Source organism: Terrapene carolina, unplaced genomic scaffold (assembly GCF_002925995.2).
Source record: "Terrapene carolina triunguis isolate 2854851 unplaced genomic scaffold, T_m_triunguis-2.0 Scaffold66, whole genome shotgun sequence".
NCBI classification, from domain to species: Eukaryota; Metazoa; Chordata; order Testudines; family Emydidae; genus Terrapene; species Terrapene triunguis.
Genome location: NW_020664417.1, coordinates 35926313 through 35944686, shown reverse-complemented (window position 1 = coordinate 35944686; position 18374 = coordinate 35926313). Strand labels below are relative to the sequence as shown.

Here is an 18374-nt window from a genome sequence, read left to right as displayed (position 1 = left end):
TATTATTCCCGGTAGTTTTTCCATACTCAATTTACATATTAAAATAAAATAAGATTTCTGATGTTTTTAGTTCAATATATAGAGACCCTATTTGTTTCATCTCACACTCAAATATTGTTAAGCATCACAAACCCACAAAAGGCAGGATTCAGTTTTATTTCTCCATTTTCTGTTATGCCTTGTGTTACAGTCTGAGCTGAAATGTCACTTCACTGATAAGGGTCATCTGGAATACCTAGTAAAACAGGTGAAGACAAGCAGAGAGTTCCTTCTAGAACACTGATTTTTCAATATGAAAAGCCAAAATGTTCAGTTCCTTAAAAGAATGTTGCCTCCATATTGTTCTATAATATATTCTTTAACGTTTCATAATAAGAATTATTTCCTGTCTTACAGTAGGAAGGTTTTTTTTTTTTTTTAAAATCCAGTATTATTTTATATTGAATAAACCAGACAAGTTCTTGCTAAATAATAACTCTTGTCCAATGAAAATTGCTAAGGGCTTAAAACACACATTAAATATGGATTCTTTTTAAAAGGAAATTGCTATCAGCTTACACTTCACTTTCTTTAAAAGGTTTTGAGCCCTTTTGAATATAAAGAAAATCTTCCAAATGTAAGCAGAGTGTAAACTGGTGCACTGTTTCTTCCAAAATCTTCAGAAAACTCCAGTACTTTTGCTGTTGCTTATGGCTTTTCCAAGCAGTAGTGATAACTGCCACTATTTATATACCTGTGGGCAGCAGTGAAACCACCAAGCTGTCAGGCTAGTTTCACCCTGCTGCAGCTTGGAAAGCCAGAGACAATACCACAGGAGCTATTGACTAGAATGGATAATTCAAAAAGAGGCTGTGAGAGAGATAAATTAAGTGGAGACAATCCTGACCATCCATGCAGCAACCAAAAGGCTCTGTATTGAGAGGAACAAAGATAGTTCTTCCTTCATTCCAGCCAGGGCCGGCTCCAGGCACCAGGCAACCAAGCACATAGCTTGGGGACAGGGAGCAGTTGGATGGGGCGGAGGTTCGGGGGGGGGGGGGGGGGGGAAGGGGGGGGGGGCCCCGGGGGGCGGGGGGGGGGGGGGGGAACGGGGGTTGGATAGGTGCGAGGTCCCAGGGGGCTTGGTTGTGGATAGGGGTCAGGGCACTCAGGGGACTGGGAACAGGAGGGTTGGATAAGGAGTGGGGTCCCGGGGGGGCAGTTGGGGCGGGGTGTGGTTGTGGTGGGGGGTCCCGGGAGGGGGTGGTTAGGGGACAGGGACCACGGGGGGTTGGATGGGGTGTGGGTTCTGAGGGGGACTGTCGGGGGCAGATAGGGGGCAGGGGCCAGGATGTTTGGGGAGGCACAGCCTTCCCTACCCGGCCCTCCATATGGTTTTGCAACCCCAATGTGGCCCTCGGGCCAAAAAGTTTGCCCACCCCTGTGATAGCCTATTTTAAATGGCCCTCAGAATCTGGAAAGCACCTGATGCACCATCTGTGATGAGCGCCAAATACCACAATGCTCGCTGGCCCAGACTTCCACATTTTAAAAAATAATTAAGTTTTTGATTAACTGATATTTTAAAATGTCCCATTGCCTGACCACTGAAAAGCCACTACTGCACAGAACAGTGATGTTAAACATTTTAAAAGCTTTCTAAAAATGACAGCCCAACAAACCTGGTGTAGTGACTGTACTTGAAACTTTTTGGCCCGAGAGCCACATCGGGGTTGCAAAACTGTATGGAGGGCCGGGTAGGAAGGCTGTGCCTCCCCAAACGGCCTGGCCTCCGCCCCCATCCGCCCCCCTCAGAACCACTGATCCATCCAACCTCCGCCCACTTCTTGTCCCCTAACTGCCCCCCCATCCAGCCTCCCCCCCCGGCTCCCTGTCCCCTGACTGCCCCAACCCCTATCCACACCCCCGCCCCCTGACTCCCACGCCTATCCAGCCCTACCCGCCCCATTCCCCGTCCCCTGACCAGAACCTCCAGCCCATCTAACCGCCCCTTTTTCCCTGTCCCCTGACTGCTCCCTGGGACCCCTTGCCCCTTATCCAATCCCCTGGCCCTCTTACCATGCAGCTCTGGCAGCCGCGCCGCCCGGCCAGAGCAAGAGCACGCAGCCCCGCTGCCCGGGAAGGAGCCAGAGGCTAGCTTCCCCGGCCAGGAGCTCAGGGGCCGGGCAGGACAGTCCCGTGGGCCAGATGTGGCCCGCGAGCCGTAGTTTGCCCACCTCTGCAATAGAGAGTGTGGAATAGTAGTTGTGACGTTGTGCAGTCTATATGGTTTTATAAAAACCATGATGATAAGTGAATATAATGTAGCTGGAATATGCTTCATGCAAAAGGTCTCTTGTAAGGTATCATTACAAAGCTTATAATCTACTGAGCGTGATCATCCTATTTGTATAAATGTACCACTCTCATATTTCTAGTTTTAGATACAAAATATAACTGAGGGCCTATTGTAATTATGCAAAGTGTGGGCCATTAATGGTGGTTTGGAATCTTGATGATTCCCATTAACCTGGACCATTGTCTGCAGATGGCTGTGTTTACCTGTGAGTCTTCCTGTATGTGTGTGTGCTGGCAAGTGGGTAATGAAGTCTTGCAGTGACATGTGATCATGTCACCTGAACTGGAATCCATCTTTAACCTGGTGCTTTTCCAGTGAGGGGGGGGTGGAAACCCAGAGGGACAAAGGGTTCCCGCCTTATGCAAAAGATATATAAAGGGGTGGAAGAGAACAAGGAGGGGAGGAGCCATCATGAAGAATCCCCTAGCTATCACCTGAGCTGGAACAAGAGCTATACCAGGGGAAAGAATTGTGCCCAGGCCTAGAAGTTGTCCAGTCTGAGGAAAAAAAAACGTACTGAAGCATCTCTGAGGGTGAGATTATCTGTATTCAGTTTGATTAGACATAGATTTGCACATTTTCTTTTATTTTGCTTGCTGACTTACTTTGTTCTGTCTGTTACTACTTGGAACCACTTAAATCCTACTGTCTGTATTTAATAAAATCACTTTTTACTTAGTAATTAACTCAGAGTATGTATTAATATCTGTGGGAGCAAACAACTGTGCATATCTCTCTAACAGTGTTATAGAGGGCGAACAATTTATGAGTTTACCCTGTATAAGCTTTATACAGGGTAAAACTGATTTATTTGGGTTTAGACCCCATTGGGAGTTGGTCATCTGAGTGCTAAAGACAAGCACACTACTGTGAGCTGTTTTCAGGTAAACCTGCAGCTTTGGGGCAAATAATTCAGACCCTGGGTCTGTGTTGGAGCAGATGGGAGTGTCTGGCTCAGCAAGACAAGGTGCTGGAGTCCTGAGCTGGCAGGGATAATAGGAGCAGGGGTAGTCTCGGCACATCAGTTGGCAGCTCCCAGGGGGGTTTCTGTGATCCAACCTGTCACAGTAGTGTCATTTTATTTGCAAAATATCAAACAGATTTTTTTAAGTTCCTCTTTAGTCACCCTGGCAAGTGTTTGAATAGACATGAAGATTTTTTAAAACTTTTTTCAAAGGATATTTAGAGGGAAGCATACATTTAAAAAATATGTACTTTTGTCTGAAAATATTTAACCTACTATTGTAAGGAGCAACACTAGAAATTACTGTAACTAAGATTTAAGAAAAAATTGTGCCATTTACTTTCCATGTTTGGCTGTGCTTTGGGTATAGTAAACTCACTGTGTTTTCTGTATAGTCAGTCAGTCTTTGCTTAAGATACGCAAAATTAGTGAATACTTCTAACAATCTGGCTGTAAATGTTTCCTCTTTCCTTTTCTGAGGGGGTCTCACACAATAGGTGAAAAGTGACTAAGGCCTTGATTATAAAACAAGCTCCATGCAGGCCAAACACTGCACCTTACAGAGCCCCAATGACATCAATAAACCTGAATGCCTGCATGGAGCTCATTGTCGATTTAGGGTCCAAGGATCTGACCTACCGCCCATCCCATTCAATGGGCAGTGGGTCAGGATCCATGTGAGTACATGGAAACAGTGAAAATGACCATAAACAAAACACTTTCAACTGTACAAAACAAGTGAAAACAGATTTTGTTCTTTAATCCCTCACTGGGAACGGTGGGTCCTCAGTGTCTCTGAAAAATCAGGCACAAGGTGTCTATGGTTGGACACCCAAAGACTGGGACACAAAAAATCTGTGAGAAGGTTGGCCTTACATAGAAAAATGTAATTGTAAAACCACAGACTGGCAGAGGGACTCATGGGAGGTACACCATTACAAACTATTTTTAAATCATTTTAAAACTGATTCAAGTTCACAGTGGCACTTTAACATTTTCTATAACAAGCAATAAATGCTTATTACAAAATAATCAACAGAAACAGTTTGAGTCTTTATCCAATAAGAGTACTGTAATAGTAACTCATAATTTTCCCGAGTTGCACAAAAACAGTGTTGTGATTTTCCCTTATATTCCCCCAAAACCAAACCACCACCCCAGTGAAAAACCAAAGGCATAAGCATATATATTCTTCCCGCATAAAAAGGCACATATTTTCAGAATTGGAACCTTTTCATTTTGGATTACAACAGAAGCTCACTACAACTGAGCTCCTCCCCGATCTACTATGATATGTTAAGCTTGCCACTTTTCTTCCTTTTAAATTTCCCCTTAGACACAGATACCTTACTGAATATACTAGCTTTTTCACAACTAGACTGTTACACAGTTTTGGCCAGACTCCTGAAGAGAAAAAAGAAAAATCCTGTTCTGATTTATACTGCAAGGGGGCCCAAAGAATCTCAACTAAGGCACCCCCAGCCCAGACACCAGTCACCCCTCCCCACAGAGCCCAGCCGTGGAGCACCCCCCAGCCCAGCCACCAGCACCCCCTTCCCCACAGAGCCCAGCCACGGGGCAACCCCTAGACACCAGCACCCCCCTCTCCACACAGCCCAGCCACCAGCACCCTTTACCCCTCAGATCCCAGCTGCGGGGCAGCCCCCAGCCCAGACACCAGCACCCCCAGAGTCTTTACTCCCCCCCAATTTCTTTACTGTCCCACTGGGGGAAATGGTGTGGTGTGGTGTGGCCCTGCCCTTCCTCATCCTTTGCCAGAGCTGGGTCTCCCAGGCCCTCTCCTGTCCTTGGGAGAATGAGGATCAAAGAGCATGCACCTCCAGCCCTGCCAGGCTGAGCATTCCGCTCACTCTGAGCTGGGGCTCTGCAGAGTCCAGCGGTCCATAGAGGCAGCCAGAAATTCTGCGGGGGAAAACAGGGAATTCTGCAAAATTCTGCATTCCGCAGTGGCGCAAAATTCCCCCAGGAGTAAATTACTATGTCTTGCAAGTAGATGTCTAGTAAACACATAACTTCCTCCCCTTTCCAAACATACACATTGAAATACTGACTCAAACCGGTGGCCCATCTAGCCCAGCATCCTGTCTCCAACAGCAGCCAATACCAGCTGCTTCAGAAAAAAGTTGCAAAAACGCCACCACAATAGAGCCTTGCAACCCAATGGGACCCAACTACAAGTGTTGGGTTGGGTCAGGTCTGACGACAAGCCTGACCCTCACAAGCTCAAGCTCAGCTGAGCCATCTCTAATCACCTCCTCCTGCCTGTGGGGTCAGCACAGCACCACCTGTGTGCCTCCCTCCTGCCAGCTGCTGCCACTTCACTGTGCTTATGTGTGGTGCAGAGTGAGTGTGATGACAAGTTGCAGTGTCTCTAACTCCACAGCACACACAGTGCGGTGAGATAGGAGTGGGGCATGGAGCCCCTGTTGTCGTTCTGACCCCACAGGCAGTAGGTGGCTAGAGATGGATTGGAAGCACAGGGAAGCCCCAATGAAGGTCATCCCCCAAAGACAAGGCAGCGGTGCTGGCACAGATTTGGCAGGTGGGGAAGTGTCAGGGTCAGGGTCAGTTCTGAAAATGACAACACTCTTCGGTCGAGTTCAGGTCAGCGCTGCTTGGCTTGGGTTCGGGTCCAGCTTGGACTTTAAAATTAATCCAGATCTGTCCTTTACACTGCAGTAGGCAGTTAAGGAATAAACTCCCCATAGGGAAAGTTTCTTCCTAACCCCGCATTAGTGTAAGGGTGGCTTATGCTTTGAGCATGAGTGCTTGCATTCTTACCCAAACTTTTGGCTTTTTAATTCTGATCTCATGGTACTGGATATTCTTCTTATCCATACAAAGGGAAGCTTTATTTATTTGTTTAAAAAATATGCCCTGTTAATTAAGAGAATATATTTTGTTTGGCTAGTCATTTCTGATTACGTTTGTTTTAGACTGCAAGCTTGTAAACTTTTCAGAACAAAGGATTGTCTTTTATTGTCTCTGTCCAGCACCTAGCATAACAAGGCCTTGATCCTGAATGAGACCTCTAGGTGCGACCATAATACAAATGTTAATAGATGTCCATTTTCTTTTTTAATTCTGCTAAACTCTTTGCCTCAATGATATCTTTTGGAAGTGAATTCCATGGGCAAATTATGTGAAAATTTGTTTCCTTTTTTCAGTTCTGAATTTGCTCCCTTTCATTCTCACTGAATGTCCCCTTCATCCTGCACTATGGGAAGGAACCAGAAAAATCTCTGTCTTTTCTATACTGTTATTTTGTATACTTTTTTAATGTCACCTCTAATTCACCTGCTCTCTAAAGTAAACAGTCCCAATTTTTCCTCCCACCCTTTCTTAATAAAGACGTTTTCCATGCCTCTAATCATTCTCATCTGTCTTTGAAACATTTCTATTCCAGAAAGAGAGCAAGAAATGAATACAGTATTCAAGGTAAGAGAGTACCATTGATTTATATAATGGCATTATAATATTTTCACTATTATTCACCATCCTACTCCTGGCTGCTGGTGCAGGGAGTGAAGGGTGCAAGACTTACAAAGCAGAAGGGGTCTGTGATGGAATGCAACCCTGTATTCACATGGTACACACTATTGTAATACTCTTTGTACAAAATATGCCTTGTGAGGTAGCATTTGAAAACTAAGAACTCACTGATCAAAAATATCATGATCAAATGTGTGTAGTAATATTATATGTAAAGTTATAAACATAAGCTGCAATCATGACTGAAGTGTGTTTACCAGACATATCTGGGGAGTGGGCAAACTAAAGACAAAAGGACAAGCTGACACGCACCTCTACTGGTGTCAAAGTTAATGGGCAATCACCTATCAAGTGGCCATTCTTTGGCGGGGAAGGGAGAAGAGAGAAGAGAGGAGGGCAGGAACAAACTGATCTGCATCTTAGCAAACAACAGCATGGAACCTTTTTCACCACAAGACTCCATGATCCAACCTCACAGTATGAACAAACTTTATCTAGGGGTAACCCTCAGGAAAACACATTTCAAAAGAAGGACGGAACTATAAAGTGAGGTGCAAAAACATTCCAAGTTCTCTCTCCCTATTCCCATCTTTCATTTTCACCTAAAAAGACAAAAGAAAAAATGTTTGGACTTTGGGAGAGATCCTGACCTGAAACTGGGTCAGCCCTATTGCATGGAGCATGAGGTAAGAATTTTACCTTCAACCAAGTCTAGTTTGTTAAGTTTTAGCACTAGAAAGAGTTTTATCTTTATTTCTCTTGTAACCATTTCTGACTTTAATGCCTTGTACTTGTACTCACTTAAAATCTCTTTGTAGTTAAATAAACTCGTTTTATTCTTTAATTAAAACCAATCCAGTATTGTCTTTAAACTGAACTGTGTGGGTAACTTCATTTATGGTAACAAATTGTTGTATACTGATCTCCTTTGAGGAGCAATGGACCTAATATATCTGGACTGTCCAGGAGAGGACTAGACAGCACAGAACATATATTTTGGGGGGAAATCTGAGACGGAGTGTGTTGGGGTCATCCTGCGAGTGATAACCAAGGCTGGTGGAAATCAGAGTGTGACTGACAAGCTACAGTTATGCACAAACAATCAGGGTATTACCTGCATGCTGCATGGCTGTTTGTAAGCGGCCCAGTTTGGCGCTACCGCAGCAAAACAATGAGGCACCCGAGGTTGCAAGGAAGTGGTAACACAGCACCTCGCTGCTCTGGATTGCACCTCGGAATGTCATACAATTCCACACACTTGTTTCTTGAAAGCTTATATGGTTTATTAGAATTTTACTCCCTGCTGTGCCTATGTGTTTATAATGCTTAGTGGACACGTGCATTATTTAGCCTTAGTAGTAAAAAATTAAATTCTAGCCTATTTTTAGATTGTATGGCTTGAAAAAAGACTTTCAGCAATCTGGTCTAGATTTTTTCCTTCTATTCAAACAATAATGCAGTTTCTATATAGGAAGCAGAATTTGTAGAGTAATACCTAGCGACAGAAACAATAATCTTATCAGTATAATTGAACATAATGCAGACAAAGCCATTTCAGAAAAGTAGTAACAATTATAAAATTCCTTGCTACACTATTTAGAAACAGAATTCAGATAAGACTAGTCTATTAATACCCACCCACAGCAATCATTAGAAATAGAATGTGTGAAATACACTTGTTAGATATGTGCTTTGCACGACATGAATACATGAGCTGTTTTTCTATTAGATAAAGCTGCCTCATAGTAGACAAGATATGTTGCTGCAACAAATATTCTAACACAAACCTGTGTTTAATCTGGAAACAACTCTGCAGAAGTGCAGTTTGAGAACAGCTAGTCAAAAGCATACTAGCTTCTGAACTGGTTAGACTGCTGCTTGACTAATGTTCATTAAAACGAGAGGATATCAAAGAGTTAAGTATTGTTAATTAATTGTAAAATAGTGTATTAGTAGGTAACATCACTCTTCATCCAAACAAATGACCCTTGATGAGTGCTCCAAACCCAAATACCAACAGCCACAGAAAAATAAGACTCAGAGACCTAGAGAGTAGGTTTTTCTAGTCAACCATACTATCTACACAAGATTGTTAAGCACAACACATTTTCTAGTACTTTACCAAGACTGGTTTTTAACAAGTGTTTAGAAATAAGGGCATCCACCACTTTTCTTGGGAGATTATGATACTGGAATAATCTCCCCTTCCTGATATTTAACCTAAAATTGTACTCTTTAAAATTATATTCCATCATTTCTCACATTACTCCACTCTAATTCTTAATGATTCCTCCTGTCTTTGAGGTTTACACCATTCAATCATTTGTGGACTTTTGTCCTCCTTCCTCTCCCCCACCCCAAACTGTTCATTTTCTGGATTTTGTATAGTTAGTTTTTACTTTTACTTTGTAAATCCATCTCTGTTGATATATCCTAGGAGAAAGTCTCGCCTTCCCCCTAAAACAGTCAATCATGTTTCAATACGTATGCTATTATATAGATATACCCCAGAGGCTGATGTGTTAGGTACACATTGTAAATTCCAATATAAACAATATAGGAACAAGAAATTTGCCATGGTTAAGATTTTAATCCCATTTATACCCCAAATACCAGTGGTGAGACAAGCAATTACTTCTTTTCCTAGAATCTTTATAATGTAAATTCCTCCATTATTTCTAAAAGCAAATAATTTCAAATGTTGACTGCCTTTTTACAATGACAGCCCTCCGTATACTTAGCCCAAGTTTTTCTTCCTGCCCCTCCATTTTAGTGTCCATGTTTTTCTGTTGTTGCTCAGTTCATATAATTCCCTTAAAAGGTCATTGTGATATCTTCTTATGTACATATAATGAACAAATCAGAATTATTTACTAACTTCCAATCAGTTAAACTTGTACAGCCTGACTGAAGGCTGTGGAGTTGCACAGCTTCAATTGAGGACAATCTGGCCAATAGAACCTTTACTGCAGGTAATAACACACAAGAAAAAGAATCCAACACGGAGATCTCTTGCAGGCTGGTAGTTTTGGGGAAAAACACAAAAAAGAATTCTTTCTACTTGTAAAATTAGTTTATTTCATATAGGATTACTGCCAAGCAGAGAAGAATTCATTTTTTCACCAAGTCACTTTTAGATTAGAATCGCTATGCAAACTTTATTTATCTGAATCTTCTCCAAAATTTGTACATCCCTACAGAGATAAGTTTCCCAAAACTGGACACAGTACTCCTAGCCCCAGTGGAGTCTCAACCAGGGTTTTATACAATGGCATATTTTCTTCCCCACAACCAATTCCTTTGGATTCACCCTATGATTATCCTGACCTTTTTCACTGCTGCTAAACAAGACATTTATAGCTTCATGTTCCTTCCAACCTGAATGCAACAACTTTGATTGTTAAAGAACTGAAAGTTATAGGAAATCAATACATAAGTTGCCTCCTAATTTTTAGATACAAAATAGATTTTTAACATGAGAAATGTTAAGTCATATATCAGCTGTTCCACAGACCACTGACAATGTATTTAATGATAAATTGCGTTCGGAAAGATTTGGAACATTACCAGTGTTTCTAACATTAGCATTTTCAACAACAACAACAAAAGTACATCCCTAGAAGTACAAATCTCTTGTGTAAATACAGGATAGTGTCATCAAGTGTTATGTCCAACATAACAGTTATCACCATACTTTCAAATGTAGTAACGTTCCTAGATCAGCAATTTTGTCTTATGCATGTTTTTTATCTGCTTAAAAAACAAAACAAAACAAAACAAAAAAAACACAGAAAAGACTGGTCAGTGGGCACTACACAATTGCTCCATTGGTCTCCTTAACCAACTCCAAATTCAATGCTCTATTCTATGTCACCCATTGAGTCACCATTCGCTAACCATCCTCTTTATCCTCCTCCAAATCATTCTTAACCCCCTGCACCATAGGGCATACTAACACTGAGCTGAAATCCCACTAACTGCTACTTTTGTTGGCTGTATTTTAGTTTCAGGGCATGGACCTTGTTTTTATACATAAAGCATCAAGCACACAAACTACAAGATACATAAAGTAAGTGATTGTAAACAAAATAACCAATTAACCTGACTAACAAATTAAGACCTAGTCACTTGGATTAGATTTTTCTCTTTGATAGTGTATTTAACACAGAGAAACACATTTAAGTCGTCATTAGAAATAAAGTGTAGTTTTCCAAAATGTATGATTAAATGCTTATCACAAAATTAAAAGTCTGAGTAGTTCAACCTGCATATATCATCTATAGGTAACCATTGATAGAATACCTCTTCCCCAGATCCACACATTTCAGACCTGCTCTTGCTACATAGACTTCAAGGTCAGAAGGGACCACTATGATCATCCAGTCTGATCTCCTGCACAACGCAGGCCACAGAATCTCACCCACCCACTCCTACAACAAACCCCTAACCTATGCCTGAGTTATTGAAGTTACATGCCTCAGCTGGAAGTGGTTTCCAAATCAGTCTTCTTATATGTGACCCAAGATAGCTCTAACAGCTTGAACCAAGCAGCAATTGTGCATGCACAGTAAACAAGCAGCTTTCTGCTAGCGCAGTGGTTCTCAAACTTGTGTACTGGTGACCCCTTTCACATAGCAAGCTGCTGAGTGCAACCCTCCCTTAAATATATAAAAAAAGTGTTTTTAATTTATAACACCATTATAAATGCTGGAGGCAAAGCGGGGTTTGGGGTGGAGGCTGACAGCTCACGACCCCCCATGTAATAACCTCATGACCCCCTGAGGGGTCCTGACCCCCAGTTTGAGAACCCCTGTGCTAGCGCTTAAGTTAAGGGCCTGTCAGCATTTCCAAGTTTATAAACTCTTGTTTGCAGAGCTTTATAATTGGCAGTAATCATTCATTTTATGGCTTATTACAACAATCTATAACCCACTAACCAACCCCCGCCTCCATCACAACTGTAGAGGTGTTAATGGGCCACTTCACTTTGAATGGCCCCTTGAAATATGGGTTAACTAGTTATGCTAAACAATCTGTTCCTCCTTGTATTTAGCTGCAACATTCGGAGTACATTTCCTAGACCCGAAGAGCACTGTTTAAGTTCAAAAGCTTGTCTCTCTCTCCAACAAAAGTTGGTCCAATAAAAGATATTGCCTCATCCACCTTGTCTGTAATCATTCACTTGAGGCAGAAACTTGGCCACAAGGTTTCAGCTCAGAAGCAATTTTTAGCTGAGTAAGAAGAACAGGAGTACTTGTGGCACCTTAGAGACTAACAAATTTATTTCAGCATAAGCTTTCGTGGGCTACAGCTCACTTCTTCAGATGCATAGAGTGAAACACAGACAGAAAATATTTATACATACAGAGAACATGAAAAGGTGGAAGTACGCATACCAATTGTAAGAGGCCAATCAATTGAGATGAGCTATCAGTAGCAGCAGAAGAAAAAACTTTGAAGTGATAATCAAGATGACCCATAGAAGGTGTGAGGAGAACTTAACATGGGGGGGAAAAAAATTCAATTAGTGTAATGACCCAACCATTCCCAGTCTCTGTTTAGACCTAAGTTAATTGTGTCTAATTTGCATATTAATTTGAGTTCAGCAGTCTCTCTTTGGAGTCTGTTTTTGAAGTTTTTTTGTTGCAAAACTGACACCTTCAAGTCAGTCACTGAGTGATTAGAAACTGATGAATTCTACCATGATTTTAACAATTTCCATCCCACCATCAACCTCAGCCTAGACCAATCCACACAAGCGGTCCATTTCCTAGACACTACTGTGCTAATAAACGATGGTCACATAAACACCACCCTATACCGGAAACCCACTGACCACTATACTTACCTACATGCCTCCAGCTTCCATCCAGGACACACCACACGATCCATTGTCTACAGCCAAGCTCTAAGATACAACCGCACTTGCTCCAATCCCTTGGACAGAGATAAACACCTACAAGATCTCTATCAAGCATTCTTAAAACTACAATACCCACCTGCTGAAGTGAAAAAACAGATTGACAGAGCCAGAAGAGTACCCAGAAGCCACCTACTACAGGACAGGCCCAACAAAGAAAATAACAGAACGCCACTAGCCGCCACCTTCAGCCCCCAACTAAAACCTCTCCAGCGCATCATCAAAGATCTACAACCTATCCTGAAAGATGATCCCTCACTCTCACAGATCTTGGGAGACAGAACAGTCCTCGCTTACAGACAGCCTCCCAACCTTAAGCAAATACTCACCATACACCGCACACCATACAACAGAAACACTAACCCAGGAACCTATCCTTGCAACAAAGCCCGATGCCAGCTCTGTCCACATATCTATTCAAGTGACACCATCATAGGACCTAACCACATCAGCCACACCATCAGGGGCTCATTCACCTGCACATCTACCAACGTGATATATGCCATCATGTGCCAGCAATGCCCCTCTGCCATGTACATTGGCCAAACTGGACAGTCTCTACACAAAAGAATAAATGGACACAAATCTGACATCAGGAATCATAACATTCAAAAACCAGTGGGAGAACACTTCAACCTCTCTAATCACTGAGTGACAGACTTGAAAGTGTCAGTTTTGCAACAAAAAAAAACCTTCAAAAACAGACTCCAAAGAGAGACTGCTGAACTCAAATTAATATGCAAATTAGACACAATTAACTTAGGTCTAAACAGAGACTGGGAATGGTTGGGTCATTACACTAATTGAATTTTTTTTCCCCCCATGTTAAGTTCTCCTCACACCTTCTATGGGTCATCTCGATTATCACTTCAAAGTTTTTTCTTCTGCTGCTACTGATAGCTCATCTCAATTGATTGGCCTCTTACAATTGGTATGCGTACTTCCACCTTTTCATGTTCTCTGTATGTATAAATATCTTCTGTCTGTGTTTCACTCTATGCATCTGAAGAAGTGAGCTGTAGCCCACGAAAGCTTATGCTGAAATAAATTTGTTAGTCTCTAAGGTGCCACAAGTACTCCTGTTCTTTTTGCGGATACAGACTAACACGGCTGTTACTTTGAAACCTGTCATTTTAGCTGAGTGAATTCAGTGTTTGTGAAAGGTGGCAGTTTCATTACACTACAGTCCTTATTTTAATCAATACAGGCACACAGAGACAGTGCAAGATTCTTCACATCGGGAGTGCACCTCAATAGTGACCAGTAGGAGCCACCTCAAGCTGCAACTAGACAGCCTGTTCCAGCTGACTCGGGCTCACAGAGCTTGGCCAGCAGGGCTGTTTCATTGCTGTGTAGCCTTCTTGGCTCAGGCTGCAGCCCAGGTTCTAGGAACCCCTGAGGCAGGAGGGTCCCAGAGCTCAGGCTCCAATGAAACAGCCCTGCAGCCCAAGGCACACAAGCCCAAGCCAGTGGGCACAGCTCAGCCATGGGTTTTTCCTTGCTGTGAGGATAGACTCTGCATTACCTCTCAATAACTACTACCTATGATTTGCCTATTCTTTTAGGCGACTTGAGTTTCCACAGCTGTCAAGTCTAACACCCTTCATAAGCACTAAAAATAAATGATTTTAGTGAATTTAAACTGAAATGTCACAGACAAGAAAATTCATGTGCAAGTAAAAATTCTAAAGATTTTAAACATGGGTTTATTGTACAGGCAAAAAACATATTTTAGAAGGACAGATCAGAAATTAGAAAATGAATTTTCTAATCAACCGTGAGAACTCCAAAGGAGCCATTATAATCCGTCATCTCAACCATATCTGCCAAGATTCAACAAACTGTACAAGTTTCAAAAGATAGCAACATCTCTTGAAAGAGCCTACTAATTTTCACAAGTTAAAAATTATACAAACTAACTTTCTCTTGGTTATTATGCAAAGTGTTCAGCTATAAAAGTCAAACACCGCATGAGTGAAAGCCAGAATGTCATTTCAGATTTTTAGTTTTAACTATGAAATTTCCTTGCTTGCTTTTGTGGGTTAAAGCAAGATCTCCAAGATTACTTTAAACTTAGCTTTTGAACCTCAGCATGATGAGCAGCACTTACAAGATATGATCTAAATAGAAATACCTACTGTGAATCCAGTCAAGGGCAGGTCAGTTTATTCTCAACTGCAGTAATGCTGTAGTAACACATGCAGTTGGGGAGCATGCACATTTGTTTCTCAGACCTCTTCAGTATAGCATTTTTACAAGCTACTGGTAAGAAATATTTTAAGAACAAAATTCTATTAGAACAGCAGTCAGTTGTTCTAGATATCAAAGGCTATGCTACTGTTCCACTGTGCGGACTTGTAGCCCTGAACAAGGTCTGTTCTGCCACCCCCACACCAACTACTACTATCATGCTAGCAGCAAGAGCTTTTCATGTTACTCTTCCTGCTGGATCTGCTCCTCTTGTCTCCATCACAAATGCTCCTCTGGGTATGTCTACACTACAGGATTAATCCGAATTTAGATAATTCGAATTTGGGAAACAGGTTGTATAAATTCGATTGTGCGCGGCCACACTAAGCACCTTAATTCGGTTTTTAACCACATTAATTCGGTGGTGTGCGGCCACACTACCCCATTAACTTAAACACAGTAATTCGGTGGTGTGCGGCCACACTAACCCTAATTCGAATTAACAAAATCGATTTAGGCGCTACTCCGCTCGTCGAGGTGGAGTACAGAAATCGATTTTAAGTGCCCTTTAATTCGAATTAACTGGCTCTGTAGTGTGGACGGGTGAAGGGTTAATTCGGATTAACGCAGCTAAATCCGAATTAAAGTCCTAGTGTAGACCAGGCCTCTGTCTGTAGTAGGTGGAGCACAGTGGGGGCCCGTTGAGATGAGAGCTACCACATCACAGGAGAATGAAGAAAGTTTGTGAAAGGGGGAAAAGAAGAAAATGTGTACTGTTTTTTAACACATGGTAAAACGTAAGCATTATGGGGTATCTGTACACCTTACAAAGTTTAAATTGAGACATTAATTATCTTACTATGACAAAAATGTGCCTTTAATCCAACCAGTCAGTTAGGAATTAGATCAGTTGGGAAGGCCTAGGCAAAAATGGTGCAATCTGTAGCTTTTACTAAAAGTGGCCAGGATTGTTATGTGCATTTTCCCAGGGAGTGAATACAGAGGTGCAAGGCCTCTACCAGAAGTACCGAGGCTGAGATGCATATCAAGTGTTTGACAATTAGGAGATCACAGTTCAAGCTATTGTTTACTGCAGTGAAAGCATATACCTGAGCCAGTGCTCTCTTATCCAGAACGAACAAGGTAAGGGCATTGTTTTTGAATATAAAAGATTGCCTCCGACTGAAACTGATTAACTATAACTAGTCCTGTACATACAGCTCTTGCTCCTGCCACTTAGTTCGCAGAAGAAGGCAGGGCATTTCCTACCACCGGCGGGCGCAGGACAACATAGCCCTTCCCCTCTCTTCCAAAGCCTGTGGGCGGTCAGTGTCGCTCTAATGAACCCGGTGAGTGCAGGATACACCCAGAGCCTCGGCTCCTGTTGGTCTCCCTTCTCAATTGAATGTCCCTGATCCTCCCTAGGTTTGCTCAGAGACATGTCAGTGGGCGCTGCATGCCGCCGCCGCCACCACCCCGGGAGGGGGAGGGGGAAGAAGAGAGCTACACCCACCAAAACCAGCCCCTCTTGGGGCTAGGCTACCGCTACCGCTGCACCGGGGGCTGCACGGGCCCCCTCACCGGTATCGGCCGCCTCGGGGCCGGGCGGGAGGGACTCCCCCTACCCTGCGCCACAGGGTCAAGGCAGGCCCGGGGGCACCAGGCGCCCAGCGGGGCTCGATCCCCGGGGTGGCCGCCATGGCGAAGCCCGCCCCACCCGTGCTCTGCAGCGGGGACGGCTGGGCATGGTGCCCGGGCGTAGGGGCGCTGTGGGGAGCCCAGCTGCCCAGGCCGGCCGCAGCAGCAGCCTCTGCCCGGGGCCGCAGCTCCCCGGTCGGGCCTTCAAACGCCACAGGCCGCAGCCTGGGCACCAGCCGCCGCCCGGCGAAGAGGGGGCCCTGCCAGGAGCAGCCGCCTCCCATGGAGGGGGCTGGGCGGGCCGGGAGACACCCCCTCCCCGTCCCCCCGCACTGGGGGAGACACCGCCCCGCCCCGCCGGAGCGCTCACTCACCCGCATCCTGCCCTGCGGGCTCGGCTCCTCGGCGCGGGGGGCCAGCGAGGACCAGAGCAGCAGCAGCCCCAGGAAGCTGCCCGCCAGCAGCACGGCGCGCAGCAGAAAGCCCAGCTTCAGCCGCATCCTCCCCCGCCGGCCCGAGCTCCGGCGGGCCCCCGGCGCTACGCCCTGATACCGCTTACCACTCCCGCTGCCCCGCAGCCGCCCGCCTCGGCCCCTCCTGAGCTACTCCCTCCCCAGCCCGGAGCCGGGCTCGGCTCCCCCACACCGCTCCCTGCCCGCGCCTGGCGTTGCGCCCCCCGCTCCTGCTGCTACTCGCTCCAGCCGCCTTCTCTCAGCTGCTGCTGCTCCTCTCTTTGGCTCTACCCCGATCCCTGGCTGCTGATCTGCTGCCTTCCCTCCGCCGCCGGCTGCTGCCGCCCCTGCTCAATCCATCACCGTGCTGCAGGCACAAACTTTTTCTCCCCTCCTCTACCCTTTAAACTGCCCCGATTCCTCTGCTGCTTGTCTCGTCTTTTCCCTGCTGAGCTGCACCCAACAGCTCAAATGATCTGAAGCAGGAAGTCACCGCAGCGACAGCTCCACGTGGCTGATTTATAGCGCTGAGGGTTTTTCATATTGACTGCAGGTTGCCTTTTCACACGTCTCCCTAAGGAGGTGGATTTGTACGAGTAAAGCTAGGATGTGGTATGCAAACACCAAGCTGCCGCTCCTAGCTTGGTGAGGTGGAAGAAGGGGTCAGTTCCGGGTTTACGCCTTTAACGTGGCTTGGAAAGAGAGACAGAGTCCACGGGGGTTTGTAATTGGCTTTTTTAAAACTACCATCATACCAGATTCGGACCCTGATTGAACCTCTCATAAAATACTACTTTTACTTTATTTTCCCCTGCATGTTTGTAATTTGATGTATGGGAACTCTGATATGTGCACCTGCCTCGGCACAGGTGAAAACTTTCAAAGAACCAAGTCCAGGTTGTCAGGCCCTAAAAATGATTTAGCATGTGTGTGGCCCTGTCTGGCAAATCTTATTCCTTAAGTATTGAAAAGAATGAATACCTTGTAGATATTTTTAGTTTAAAGAATAAACTATGTTCCCCTACACAGTGCTAGCTGTTGCAGCAATAAGCAAAAGAACTTCCCAACTTTCTGTATAACTAATTTCAGGTCAATACCATGCAAAGTACATGCTTCACTTTAGTCATGTTGAGTAGACCCATTGAAATAGAGTACTCTTTTTGTCCATAGTATTAAACTAGTGTACCAGAAACAAATTGTACACAGTCTGAGCAAATAACAATGGTGTAAATTCAATACAATTCCTGAAGTCACTGAATTTTCTCAAATTTTGGCTTGTATTTCTGACAGCAATCTTAGGCCAGCCTGTCTTTCATTCCACAGTTGCACTCTTCTGATAAAAATGAACTGCACTGAAAG

General features: G+C 44.0%; 1 protein-coding gene across 2 annotated transcripts in view; it reads right to left on the bottom strand.

Annotated features, from left to right (window-relative positions):
- Positions 1–17469, bottom strand: part of GALNT7 (polypeptide N-acetylgalactosaminyltransferase 7) — a 116128-nt gene extending 98659 nt beyond the window's left edge. For both annotated transcript variants that reach the window (XM_024194791.3, XM_024194783.3), the window contains exon 1: positions 16938–17469. In XM_024194791.3, the coding sequence (XP_024050559.2) occupies positions 16938–17063 (126 nt within the window). In that variant the 5' untranslated portion in view covers positions 17064–17469. The remainder of the gene's footprint in view (positions 1–16937) is intronic.
- Between the last annotated feature and the right edge of the window lie 905 nt (positions 17470–18374).